The 13,184-nt window shown below is 39.9% G+C and overlaps 1 protein-coding gene across 1 annotated transcript in view; it reads right to left on the minus strand.

The window, feature by feature from the left end:
* The window catches only part of ST8SIA1 (ST8 alpha-N-acetyl-neuraminide alpha-2,8-sialyltransferase 1), a 134,965-nt gene that overhangs the window by 47,406 nt on the left and 74,375 nt on the right, over window positions 1–13,184 (minus strand). The window contains exons 3-4 of the mRNA XM_032208180.1: window positions 10,210–10,319; window positions 3,454–3,546 (exon numbers count right to left, since the gene is read on the minus strand). Coding sequence (XP_032064071.1) covers window positions 3,454–3,546; window positions 10,210–10,319 — 203 coding nt within the window. The remainder of the gene's footprint in view (window positions 1–3,453; window positions 3,547–10,209; window positions 10,320–13,184) is intronic.

Raw genomic sequence — 13,184 nt, forward strand, 5'->3', positions numbered from 1 at the left:
TGTATCACTTAGTCAAAATCTTCTACCACTGATCAAAGATCGCCACTATCTACATAAGCATTTTTATGTCCACATGTGATCTTCTAACTAGTCCCACTCCACAACTGTAGGCAAGTTTTCAGAATACATAAAACCATCACTGTAAACACCGTTACTTTGTTCATTTTTTCATGCAGCCTAAAAACAGCCACATGCACATCACAGGTCTCACTACTGCACTGCCTTCTTCCTAGCAGTGATATGCAGCCACTACTCATAGCTGACTAGGGAGGTAGGGGAATGAACTGGAAACATCAAGGAAAATCGGAAACATCAACCCATTTACAGTCCTCTATTTGATTAAGGTATGGGCAGGGGGAGAGAAGAGATTGAGGGGGGAACGTTGTGGTGATCCCAGAAGTAGCTTTTCACAACATTTCAGTCCCAATTACAACCTCAATCCAGGCTTTGACAGGGAAGTAAATTTTGACTGTAAAGTGGAAACGGAAGCTTTACACAAGCTCAAAGCACTAACTGAAGGGAGATGCCTGTGACACATTTTAGATAAAAAAAGAAATTAGGGCAGTCATCATGAGTCCTCTAGTCAGCTAAGGAAATTTCTATGATAATTCTATTGTCAGTGCTCATGTATAATATGAAGCAAAGTTAGGGTAGGAAATTCCTCAGAGTTTTTAAAATCCAAGTTAGAACTGAGCACCATATTTTACACGTAAAACTGTACTACTTGCACAGTTATATTTCCTGCTTAAAACCAAGTAGGAACTCGATCTCTATGTCTGTTATTATTATTTGCCAACTTCAAGTTTTGCAAAAGGCAGCATTTAGAAAGTATAACTAAAGTCGATGTACTCCCAGACTAAAGTTTTTACTGTCCCATCCTATGGCTCTAAGCTAGAGGGAACAGTGGTAGCTCAGATATCACTGAGCAATAATTACTGGCAACAATTTAGTTTCCTATAGGTAATCCTTTTGATTTTAAAACAACAGAGAAAACTGCCTCCACATCCCTGGTATGAAAAATTTGCCCTATCCAACATGCCTAATCATAAATTATCTAGCAATGATAAATCTTTTAGAAGCAACGAATGGTGTTGCAGGACCAATTCACTAAATCTGCCATAACACACTTGAGAGATAATTGAGATGTCAAGCCTCATCAATATCAACCTACTCAAAGTAAGGACAAGAGGACAGTGGAAGAATGATAATGAATAATACCATTATGTGAAGCTAGTTAACTTACAGCTTAGAAACAGATACATATCAGTCACCAGTCTGAAAGTCCTTGAATATCATGAAAGTCTGGACTTACAAGCAGTCTTAGTTCCTTAAAAAGCTTCTTTCCATAGAAATTGATTATTTTTTGAGAGTAGTAGCCTTTCTTGTGTTTTAACTTCCAAGCTTGCACCATTTATCAAATTCTAACTTAACATGCAGAAGGCAAAATAATAAGTTTACAAGAAAGATTAGTCAAATATAATTTAAAATGAAAAAAAAAAAAAAGAAAAAAGAAAAAAAAAGAAACTCTTTCTGAACAGGCAGAGGAAGTGTCAGATCTCTCAAGAGCTTCAAGCCTGAGGAGGCTTCTGCCAATTTTCAGCACTGTGGGTTTGTTCTTTATCTCATTCTCAGTAGTTGTCTATACATCTTCTTATCTAATCAATACACACACATATACATCCCACATTACTTTCTTATCGAAGGTCTTTCATCACTGTTATCATCCATTTTGAAAACTGACATTGGAAACAATCCCATTTTCTGATCTCTTTTTCTTTCCTCACTTTCACTTTCTCCATTTTCCTTCCCCATCCACTCCCCCTTTGATATCCCTCTCTCACAGAGTATTGTTTCACGTCTACTCATTCCTTCCTTTCCTCCTTGCTGGTTAACTCCACAGTCTCTCTAGTGTAGTTCCATATTTTTCCTCTAACATCAATAAAAATCTTTTTCCTTTTCATTTTCTGTTCAAAAATATTAAGTATGGTATGCTTTCCACTTTAAGCCTTGGTGAGGTGTGTGAGGGACAGAAAATGTCCATGAGTTTAATAATCCCCTGCATTGGCAACTGTAAAACCCTTTGCAAGCTCTGTACTTCCCACTGCTCTTCTTCATTTTACCCATGATGCTATTGCAAAGATAATCTTCTTTCCTCCATTTGATGCTCTGTCCGTTTCAACCCACTTTTTAAATCAACATCATTAGCTGTGTACTTTCCATAGGATTTTCAGAATCCCCACCCTCAGGGCCCACTGCCCTGAGCAGCTCCCTCTTCCTGCCTGGCACGTGGTGCCATTCTCTGCCAATTCTGCTCGTTTTGCTTTCTTCTTATCCCAACAGCCTTTCTGTGCCTTCCCCTGCTCAGACACTCTCTGCTTGGAATCAGCTCTTGAAGTTGATGACTTCTCTATTTCCCTCTTGCTCACCCTGCCTTTTCCGTTCCAAGAAAAGGCATATGTCCAAGACTGGTGTACAACCCATCTTTTCCACACACAAAAGTAAACAACGCTTCAGTTCCTGACAGAGGAAAAATACTACATTTAGATACCAACAAACATCAAATTCCAGGTCTGTTGTGTGCCTTTCTTTCTCAAACACCTGGCTTTCTAGTATTTGTTTTATTCCACTACTTTGCTTCCTTTCACAATCTCTCACCTCCCAGCACCTCCATTATACATTTCTCTTATGCCTAATCATTTCCTGCTCACTCTCGGTTTCTGCCTTTTCTCTGTGTTTTTCAGTGAGCATGGCAGGTTACTACCAGATCTCATTCCAGGTGATAAAACAAGTAACATGGCAATTAAAATTCAGCAAGGCAAAATCAGAGAGATGGCACCGACTTTTTTTTTTTCCTTGTCTCTTCCCCTCTCTCATCAGCTACTGACATTTTGAAAATTTCAACCAACTCAAATAATCAACAAAATTTTATCCCAGTCTCCTAAGAAGCACAGCTTGTATGATCACAACCTGCTGATCAGTTCTATTCTAATATTTTTTGTACCCATAAGTCAATATCAAATAACAGAGAGTAAGGACACAGAAGTAATCAGTGACTCCTTCATTAGCCTCTTCATTAACCGTGGGATGCAGCAGCCAGCTGACCCCACCAGCATACTAGTTTGGACCACCCATTAATATGTGCCCAGACTACAAGTAGCCAAAGCTCCTCTGGCATGTAGCCAGCCATGCAGTTAAAAGTAGGGAGCTGCAAGCACTGAGGGGAGTATGGTAGGAGAAATAACTCTGCAGGAAGCCATTCTCCCTTAGTTTCCATGCTTACAGTGAAAAGATCTCGTTATATTTCACCTAACAACAACCCAATGTGCATTTCATCTTTTCCAGAACCTTTTCCACGAGAAGAACGTAACTCTGGCACACTAATATCTATAACACAGATGAAGCATTTTTCTTTTTGATTTCTCCAGTCCAGAGAAAGAATAATATGCTCCCTACCTTTTCTGAATTATACTGGGATTTGCAGTCACCAGCTGGGTTTTTGTTCCAACATCCTTGCTGTATTCGCTGGATAGTGGAGGAAGGTTGCACCTGTGCACAGAAAAACATTCAAGATTTTAACTGGCATTCAGGATTGACAGGCTTCCACTTCAGTCTTTATAAGTCTGAAAATTTGCAGTACTCAGAAACAAAAACTGCAAGCTGACAGAAAATGTGAAAGTGCTGTACAGATACTAGACCAAGCTACCAATGTTCCCTACTATACCACATCTATAAGCACAATAGGACATTTTTGTACCAGATTGTGGGTAGAAACAATCTGTAGGACATTTTTGTACCAGATTTTTGTAGAAACAAAACCTTTTGCAGAGATGATCCTATCCTATATAACTACTAATCAAAAACAAAGACAGTGACTTGGCATTTCTGACAGGTTGAAAGGTGGTGAAGGAGACTGTTATTATCTATAGCATAAACATTTTTGACCTCTTCTCAAGTTCTGAAAAGTTTTTACTTATTTTGTTTTGTTTTCCAGTATCACACTCATGACTGTTATCACTCTGTAGCAGCACAAGCATTACATATGTCTTACAAGCATTACATATGTTCTGTAAGCAATGGGCAACTGGAATTTTTTAACTTTGTGGGGTAGTCTTCAGCATACTAGAATTTACAAAGAAAACAGAAAAAATGTAAGTGGCTATCTAATATGTGCATATCAGTCCTCTCACAGCCCTGTTCTGGTGGGAAAGGTGATAACATAAAACCATTAAGTGACTAAGCAGATCTACCATGGCAAGCAGAAAGACAAGACTCTGAAAAACAGAAGTGGAGAGAAGTTTCCAAACAATGCACAGTCCTAAATGTTTCTGAGTAAAGATCTGGGAGAAGAAGGAAGGAGCAATAGATAAAGGTGAAAATACATTCAAGCAGTATCCAAGCCTGTGCACTGCTGTAGAAATAACAGTTAGGAGAAACACACTCAACAAATTGCAACTAAAATGGTCACTAAATTGACACCAAAAATGGATGTCAAAACAGTATTTTCCATTTCAAAGTTGTCTAACTTTTTAAAATCAAGGATACAGATAATATTTTTAATGCAAAAAGGGCAAAAAAGAAACACAGATTCTCAGAGAAAAGTAGAATTTGGATTTTTTCTGTAACAAGTCTTTTGTGTTTTAGTGCTGCTGGGTTGTTTTTGAGGTGTTTCCTCCCTCTCCCCCCCCCCCCCCCAGAAAAAAAACAAAAACTGTTTTGGCCTGTATTATAACCAAATTTGCCCTCGATTTTTTAAACTCAGCCACAGAATCAAGAGATCACCATGCACTTGTGCTGGTTTCCCTGCCTTAATGCGGCACAGTCCAGAGGAGCAGAGCTCAAGGCAAGGAAGGAAGCCAGCACCTGGCTGCTGCCATGCTGGGCAGGAGCTGCCCTAGGCCTAGGGTCAGGCCGCCCAGGACTCGGTTGGGCCCGCAGCCTTGCAGGGAGCCCTTATTTCAAATTCACCATGTCTCTTCCCATTGCTACGGAGACGTAGGTTTCTTTGCTGCAGGTCATACTCCTGTGAAAGTCAACCTCATTTCTCACCATGTAAACCATTACACTTTCTCTGGCACTCCTCTTCTCCAGCAATATCTCTGTGTTCATCTTCCAGGCAGACCGGTTTGGTCACCCTCGAGTCCAGCAACAACCAGTTGCTTATTCCATTTAGTTTTTAATCTTACTAAATCAAAGGCCCGTTTCCTAAGCTAGTGAGAAGCAGGACCTGTGGAGCCATGGTTCAGTTTTTAGGGCTGTTTCTGGGTGCTACTCCAGGAACTCTGGGACAACATGTTTTATGACAAGGCAAGCCCTTGCTCCCGTAGCGGTTGCTGCCCTGTGAATATTTTCACTGGCCTCCGCAGGAGCGGCAGGATGGTTCCACACAAGTGTCGTGGCAGTGAGCAGCAAAGGAGCTACTCAGGCTGAAGGCTGTACCTCCACGTGCTGTTGTTTGTGTGGTATTGGTGCCCAGTGAGGGTGCTAGTGTGTGCACACAGTATGCTTCATACAGTTTTCTTAATGCCAAACATCCCACATTCCTTAAAAACACCAGAACAGTGCATTGCATGTGTTAGAATACAGTCAAATACCAGCCATCAGAACCAGATTCTTAAATTCACTTTATCAGAAAATGCCATGAAGGACAGCAAAGTCAAATGTATGTCCTCTTGCACCTAGGCCAGGGCAATCCTAAGCACAAATACAGGCTGGGAAAAGAATGGACTGAGAGCAGCCCTGACGAAAAGGACCTGGGGGTGCTGGTTGACGAGAAGCTCAACATGATCCATCAATGTGCGCTTGCAGCTCAGAAAGCCAACCATGTACTGGACTGCATCAAAGGCAGCACAGCCAGAAGGGCAAGGGAGGTGAGTCTCCCCCTCTGCTCTGCTCTTGTGATACCCTACTGGGAGCACTGAGTTCAGCTCTGGGGCTCTCAATATAAAAAGGATACAGACCCGTTTTCTGAGTGAGTCCAGAAGAGGGCCACAAATTTGATCAAAGGGCTGGAGCACCTCTCCTGTGACAACAGGCTGAGGGAGTTGGGGTTGTTCAGCCTGGAGAAGAGAAGGCTCCATGGAGACTTTAAGGAAGCCTTGCAGTACCTAAAGGGGGCCTACAGGAAAGCTGGGGAGAGACTTTTTACAAACGAGTATAGTGATAGGACAAGAAGTAATGGCTTCAAACTAAATGACAGTAGGTTTAGATTAGATATAATGTAGAAGTTCTTTACTCAGAGAGTGATGAGGCACTGGAACGGGTTGCCCAGAGAAGCTGTGGATGCTCCATCCTTGGAGGTGTTCAAGGCCAGGCTGGATGGGGCTTTGAGTAACCTGGTCTAGTGGGAGGTGTCCCTGCCCAAGGCAGGGGATTGGAACTGGATGATGTTTAAGGTCTCTTCCAACCCAAATCATTCTATGATTCTATGTATATGTAACAGACTAATTCAACCATGTTCATCATGAAAAATAAAATTTCCAGGAAAGCTTTGCTCCTTTTCATGACCGTATTTGTTAAGATGTGCATGAGGCATCACAATCAAAAAGCTGGGGAACAGCTTCTCATTTGATCTACCACAATTTAAGAGAAGCTAGAAAACTTAAAATGAAGCCAGAAAAAAGAGTGATAAAACTTTAGAATTTGAGAAAGGTTTACATAATAATAATAAATAATAATAATTTTAAAAAAAAAAAAAAGATATCAATTTGTTGTTTTCTATACCTGCACTGAGTAGGATACAAATCAATCAGCATAATACTATCTGCAGAGGTTGTGTGTAGGAACCCTCTCAGTAGCAGTTTTCAATGGCAGGTCAAACAAATATTTGTGAAGCAAGATCTTGCCTCAGAGGAAAGGGATGGAATAGATGACCTCTGTTAGGCTACAATTTAATGGTCTCTGATTTGAATAAACACAAACTTTTAGGGCAAGCTTTAAAGAAGCTTTTGATTTTTGATTGAAGTTTATTTAAAAGCACTGTAAAGGACTGAGATCTGCCTCTAGTTTTATCATCTTCACATATGAATAAAGAAATTTATTTCACAAACCAGTCCCAGATGCATTACTTAAACACATCTAATTCCTTTTAGCAGTAAATCTCTTTCCCAGCTTATTCTGCATGAAATACTAAGAAGTAGCCCAAGTATCTAGCTGAAAACTCATCACAAATTCAGTTGATCAACAGAAACTTCTTGGCCTTTTCTTTAACACGTCAGCAGCATGCTGAGCCCTGCGTAGTTGAGGAATGCATCAAGTAGAAGATTCATCCTAAGAAACACACCTTTTTAATTATCTTACTCTTGCTCCTGGTACTAAGGAGTAAGTACATGAGTGTGCATGTACATGTACATGAAAGAAGGAAGTACCAGGACAGTGTCTGAGGCCAGCATTTTTGACATGAGCATAAATGAAAGAGGAGAACATATTGGTCTTTTGTATCTCCTTGCTTAGACACAGATTTTTTTGGGGGAAAAAATATATCAACAAGCACAGCTGTCCATGTGTGCCTTTTTGACATCTAAGAACTTCCAGCTCACTAGGTAGCAACACCTTCAGGAGTGAAATGAGAGGGATCCTTCAAACTTCACAGGGCAGAAATGCCTCTTCTGGGTTTGGCCCAGAGAAAAGTCCATCTCCTACAGGTGCAGAGAATCCAGGCAGCCTAGCGGGGAAATGCCATGTGCATTTGTTAGATGCTATGTGGTTATCTAGCTTTTTGTATATTGTGTATTCACATATTACTAAACACTAGGGACTAATATGAATTTAATACACGATTTCAAATATTCATTTTTATTCTTTTGTGGCACCTTGGCCATTATCAAGACAATAAATACCTACAGCAACTGAACACAATGTTTCTCTGGACTTGTCTACAAACCCCAAAAGTTGTACCATATTTAATATCCCCAGTTCCACCAGGGCTGGTATGGCTAGATGGCACATCACGTTGTAATGAAAAGATAACAGTTTGGCCTCCCCAAACCGTGACAGCCACTAGTCAGTGGCTTCTAGTTTTGGAACAAATTCACCAACAACAGCTTGGAGAACTCCCCCCAAGTTCCCTGGAATGAAACCCTCTTTCTGGCAGATGTACAAACCACAGCAGAGACAGCTGAAGGACAGGAAGAATCATTAGACACAGAAATATTTCTTCACGATCTAATGCCAAGAAAACATGTCTCTTCTGTCAAAATAGAGACAAAAACATTGTTTATAGTTCAGTACCCAACACTTCTCTTAAAATACAGGCTGGCATGAAGAGAGAGGGCAAATCAAAAAAACCTTCCTGAAAATAAGGATTACAAACTTGAAAAACAGCCAGGTATCTCAAGAAAAGCCTATGATAACCATACTAACTAAACATGTAGACCGTATGTCATGTACCTTTTTTATTGCAGATGCAGTGTGCTGTGCCTTAGGGCCTGAAAACTACTGCTTTTTTAGTCTCTATGTCGGCACAACTGTGCTTGTAGAAGATTCTCATCAACGAGATGCAGTTTAAACTCATTAATTAGCCCTAGTGATTACAATTTATCAAAGAAGATGGCTGCAATTGTATTTCCATAAGCTCTGTCATAAGTGAAATCAAAAACAATATGAATAGAAGAAAAGAACAATGGCAAAACCTAGCATAATTATTTCACACTGCAGAAATACTTAAAAGACATCACACAAATTTCTTATGAAAAAATGTAAGATATTACACAAGTTGTTGTGTTCTTTCTCTCTCAGCTCTCAGATTATAGAAATCAGATATAGAAAAGATCTGCTAAATCCTATCTTCCACATGCTACAAAAATACTTTTTCCCAGTGGTATATTAGCTTCTACCCAAAAGAACTGAAACATTTTCCATAAACATGATTGCGTATCACTAATATAAAACAGCCTGCCAGCAGTTACTGGAATTTTTGCAGGATTTTCCCTACCACTTCTTTACAATTCAAAATAAGTTTGGTACAGATAATGGCTAGTCTACCCTTCCTGGAGAGAAAAAAAAATAAAAATCATTTTTCTGATCAAGTGATAAGAGCTGTTTAAAAAAAAAAAAAAGTTTCTATTGTCTTTGTAACTGATTCCTCCTATGGTATTTCAACTTCCCATTGCATCTACATAAAATTACCATGGCATACCCAACAGTTTCTTGTATTTAGTCTCTGGAACACCCAAGGTGTTTTGCAGTAACAGCAATCAGCACAGTCTTTCCCCCTGTGCCTTACATATTCTCTTCTGTGAAGGTTCTAAATATACATTTTCTTTGTCTTTAGTTTGTTGTATTTCTTTGTTTAACATTGAAAGTATTTTTGTTCCTTGAGATCCAAACCAGAAATTACATTAGTACTGTTTAGTTTACAGCAAATTTGTATGAGTTTGTAGTAAGCTATCAGGATTTAACAAGGAGACTTGCTAAAGTGGGAGGTCATTATGTATGTACCTCAAAACCCAAAGAAACTACATCTCTCATCTCTTTGGAAGCAGTACTCCAGTTTCTCCCTCACAATATTTTTCTTGTTCATGTTTAACAAAGAGAAGCTAATTTCTGTCTTTCTTCCTTAGAGAATGCAGATCTAGAAAGTGCCAAATTCAGTCAAGAAGGCTGTAGCTGATTCAGCATTACTCCTGACAGATTCTGATAACTTCACAAAGGCCAGAGTGAAAGGATATGTGGAGAACTTAAAAACAAAATGGCATCAAGGAAAAGAGGTTTGGCCTTTTGTCAGCCAGTCAGCCAGAAATTAATCTGGAGGGAGGAAAAACATGGAAACGTTTTAGCTTGTTCTATCTTTTTTCTTAAGCCTTGCCCTATGAATCAGTATCTACTCATCATTAATTCAGTGGGTTTCATATGATGGCATTTAGAGTTGTGGAGGATGAAGCACAGTACAGGATGAGACCCTGTCTATTATGGCATAATTAAAAAGAAAAGCAACTCTTAAGTCCCTGTCTATGACATTGTAGAGGCCGTCACAACCTCAATGCATCCATCTGCACACTACCCCCACAGTACACATGTATCTGCAGAAGCCAGCCAAAACTCTCTATTGCCTCTCCTCACTCCCCAATCACTTGTGTAAAGCATCCTGCAAAGGGAAGAAAGAAAGTACCCAAGGCAAATTATAACTGATTAATCACAACTGAATAGCTTTGAAAAGTCAGAGATTGAGCGGGGGGAAGGGGAGACAATTTGTCATTGAGGTTTCTGTCTTACCGCATGACAAAATCTGCTTGATCTATTTGTTTGCCGCAGCCGCTCTTTTTGAGAATCCCACCGTTTCCCACCACAGAGCATTTCTTCAGTGGCAGCTGGAAGGGTGTAGCCTAGCAACACAAAACAAGGACCAGTTTTACTGAGTAGAATACATACATCTTTGTAGCAGCCACTCCTGGAGAACCCAGGGAGCTGGCAGGGCTCAAAATGAAGAAAGAAAAGGCAGAATTAGGAGCTAGGAAAAAAGTCCTGAAATTAGGTGGTAAATAGACACAGGATAGTTCTTATCCCCACTCCCCAAACCAGAATGCAACAAACATATGACACAAAGGATTATAACATTTCTGCATAAGCAAAACTGCATAGTTTTAAAGTCATGATGCACGTAATGACAACGACGGCAGTCCAAATATGTCTTCTAGCCAAGCTGCAAAGACACATGGGGAAAAATATTACCAGGGAAAAAACAACATGAAAGTGACATTCCGGAGCTCATACACAAAAGACAGCTCTGGAGAATAAAGGAAGGAAGGAGGAACAACATGATTACAGGAGGGCACTGGGCCTCAGGAGTCGCCTGGTATCCCTCCATCATTCTGTCACTGGGACTGGTCACTCTGAAGCATTAGGCAAAGATATTTAGAGCTTTGACAGCAGCATCTTAAACATAACATAAATTAAAATTAGAAAGGAATCATTTTAACTAAGGAGCTCTTGTAGCAGGTTAGACGGGCATTAAATTGCAAGGTCAAGTTGTTGTGCTATCTTATGCATCAAATACAGTGATAAATGAGATTTGTATATCCTTCATTTCAGAGGATCTTAACTACACATCAGCTTCAAGTCATTCATCTTTAGTGGGGTTGGGACAGTCATTTAAACAGCACACAGTACATCAGTGCAGCCCAGTAAATACATCACAGTGCAGCCCAGCAAATACTTTTTTTTTTTTAAAGGGGGGGGGAACAGTATGGGAATTTAAAGTAGCATGATATAGTTATAAGAATGGCATTTGTCCACAATACAACAGTTAATATTCTCCTCATGCAAAATATTGTGCAGGGATTTTTTATTTATCAAACCTGTCAAAACCTGACTTTGCAGCACAGACAGAAGTTACTGCCTGGGTCTCTGAGAATGCAAATGCCACAGTGACAGGATGCAGCACAGCAAAACAATTATTCTGTCCTGGAGGACAAGCTGGAACGGTAGCAGTACTTATTGTCACTTAAATGTACAGGGCAACATCTAACACTGCATAATGTATTCACCAAGCATTGTAACAGTGTACATGGTCTAGAAAACAGACCCAGCATTACAGCACAAACTGTATTTGTTAGGACTTTTTCTACTGTCATTTATTTTCTTTCTTAGATGTATTTGTTTCATCATCTTTTCTCAGCAAATTAGATTCCTTTCAGCTAGTATGAAGCTACAACCTGCTTTCTAACAAAATAAATCTAAGCGTTCTGCATATCCTAATTCTGGTTTAACATATGCTACAACAGAAAAATCAATTGTAGTTTCCTGAGGCCCAGTCACTGTTGAGAACCCAGGGATAGCACAGCAGAGCAATACTCAGTATGCAGCTGCATTCTGACCCCACATCTGTCTTACCAAGAACATTTTTGAGTTTACCCAGTAAGCGAACACGGAGTGTATACTGAAATTCAAAGGACTTCTCATTGCTGAGGTGACCCTGACCAAATGAGCGCTCATATGCTGTGTTGGGGGTTAAGTTTTTATACATAACAGTATCTTTCTTATTCAAGGTATGTCAGAGCTCTTTCCAAGACAGCTAACTATGCAAAGGCAAGGCTATGACAAATCACAGACAAAGGCAGAAGCCATTAACTTAAGAGCTGTGAACACTCTTGTCACATAACTTCTGTGGCTTCAGTAAATGTTGAATGTCTTTATACCCCCAAAATAAACATTTAGGAATTACTAAATGCTTCAGAATCCTGAGTTGCAAACAGCCTTTGATATTGCTTGAGATGAATTGCTGTCCCTCAAGGGATGCTTATATCCTGTTATGCTTAGAGATGATAATGCTAGCTGTCATTTGCATATATTTTTTCATTTTCATATATACTTTCATTTCCAAAAGCACATGAAGCTTTGAAACTCTTGCCCTTAGGAGAGCCCAACAGAAAACAGAGCAAAATCAGGCCTGCCAGGATGACTTGAGGGAGCTAAAGGAAAGCAGAAGGCGCAGAAAAACACACAAACAAACAAAAATCACCTATGGCCTAACCTGGCATAAAATTGTGTCCCCGCTGCTTGGAGGCAATTGAACTGCTTTTACCCTAATGAAGAACAATTGCTTAGCATGCTCTGGAAGAAACTTGTATTTTTTTATTTTGCACATTGAATGTTCTTCAGGCATTCAAGTTACAAACTGTATTATTGCTCAAACTGCAGACTCAGGATCTCTGTTCTGAGCCCATTTATAGAAACAAACTGTCTGGTCATACACAAATCATACAAGACTTAAGTGTTGCCTATACGCAAGTCCAAAACATATGGCTTCGTTGTCTATCTGCAAAAGGCAAAGAAGAAGAAACCAACTCCTGGGTTGGAAACTGTTGGGAATCACCATTTTTTAATCCAGTTAGCAGCAGCATGCTCAAAGCACTGCAGGATGGTAGTGCAGATGGCACACTTCCCTCCGGATCACAGAATCATTAAGGTTCAAAAGAGTTTCAAAATCACCTGGTTCAACCATCACCCTACTACTAGTGTTAAACATTGGTTTGAAAAACATTGAAGAACAGTCATGTGCAAAATAAAAAATATGAGTTTCTCCCAGATCACGCTAAGCAATTGTTCTTCATTAGGGTAAAAGCAACTGAAATGCCTCCAAGCAGCAGGAACGCTTAATATTTAAAAGGATGCTCACAGGACAGACAGCACAGATAAAGACATTTATAGACTCTTCAAAGCCAAGGTGCTGTGGGCTTCCTCTGTGACTT

The sequence above is a fragment of the Aythya fuligula genome, chromosome 1 (genome assembly GCF_009819795.1).
Source record: "Aythya fuligula isolate bAytFul2 chromosome 1, bAytFul2.pri, whole genome shotgun sequence".
NCBI classification, from domain to species: Eukaryota; Metazoa; Chordata; class Aves; order Anseriformes; family Anatidae; genus Aythya; species Aythya fuligula.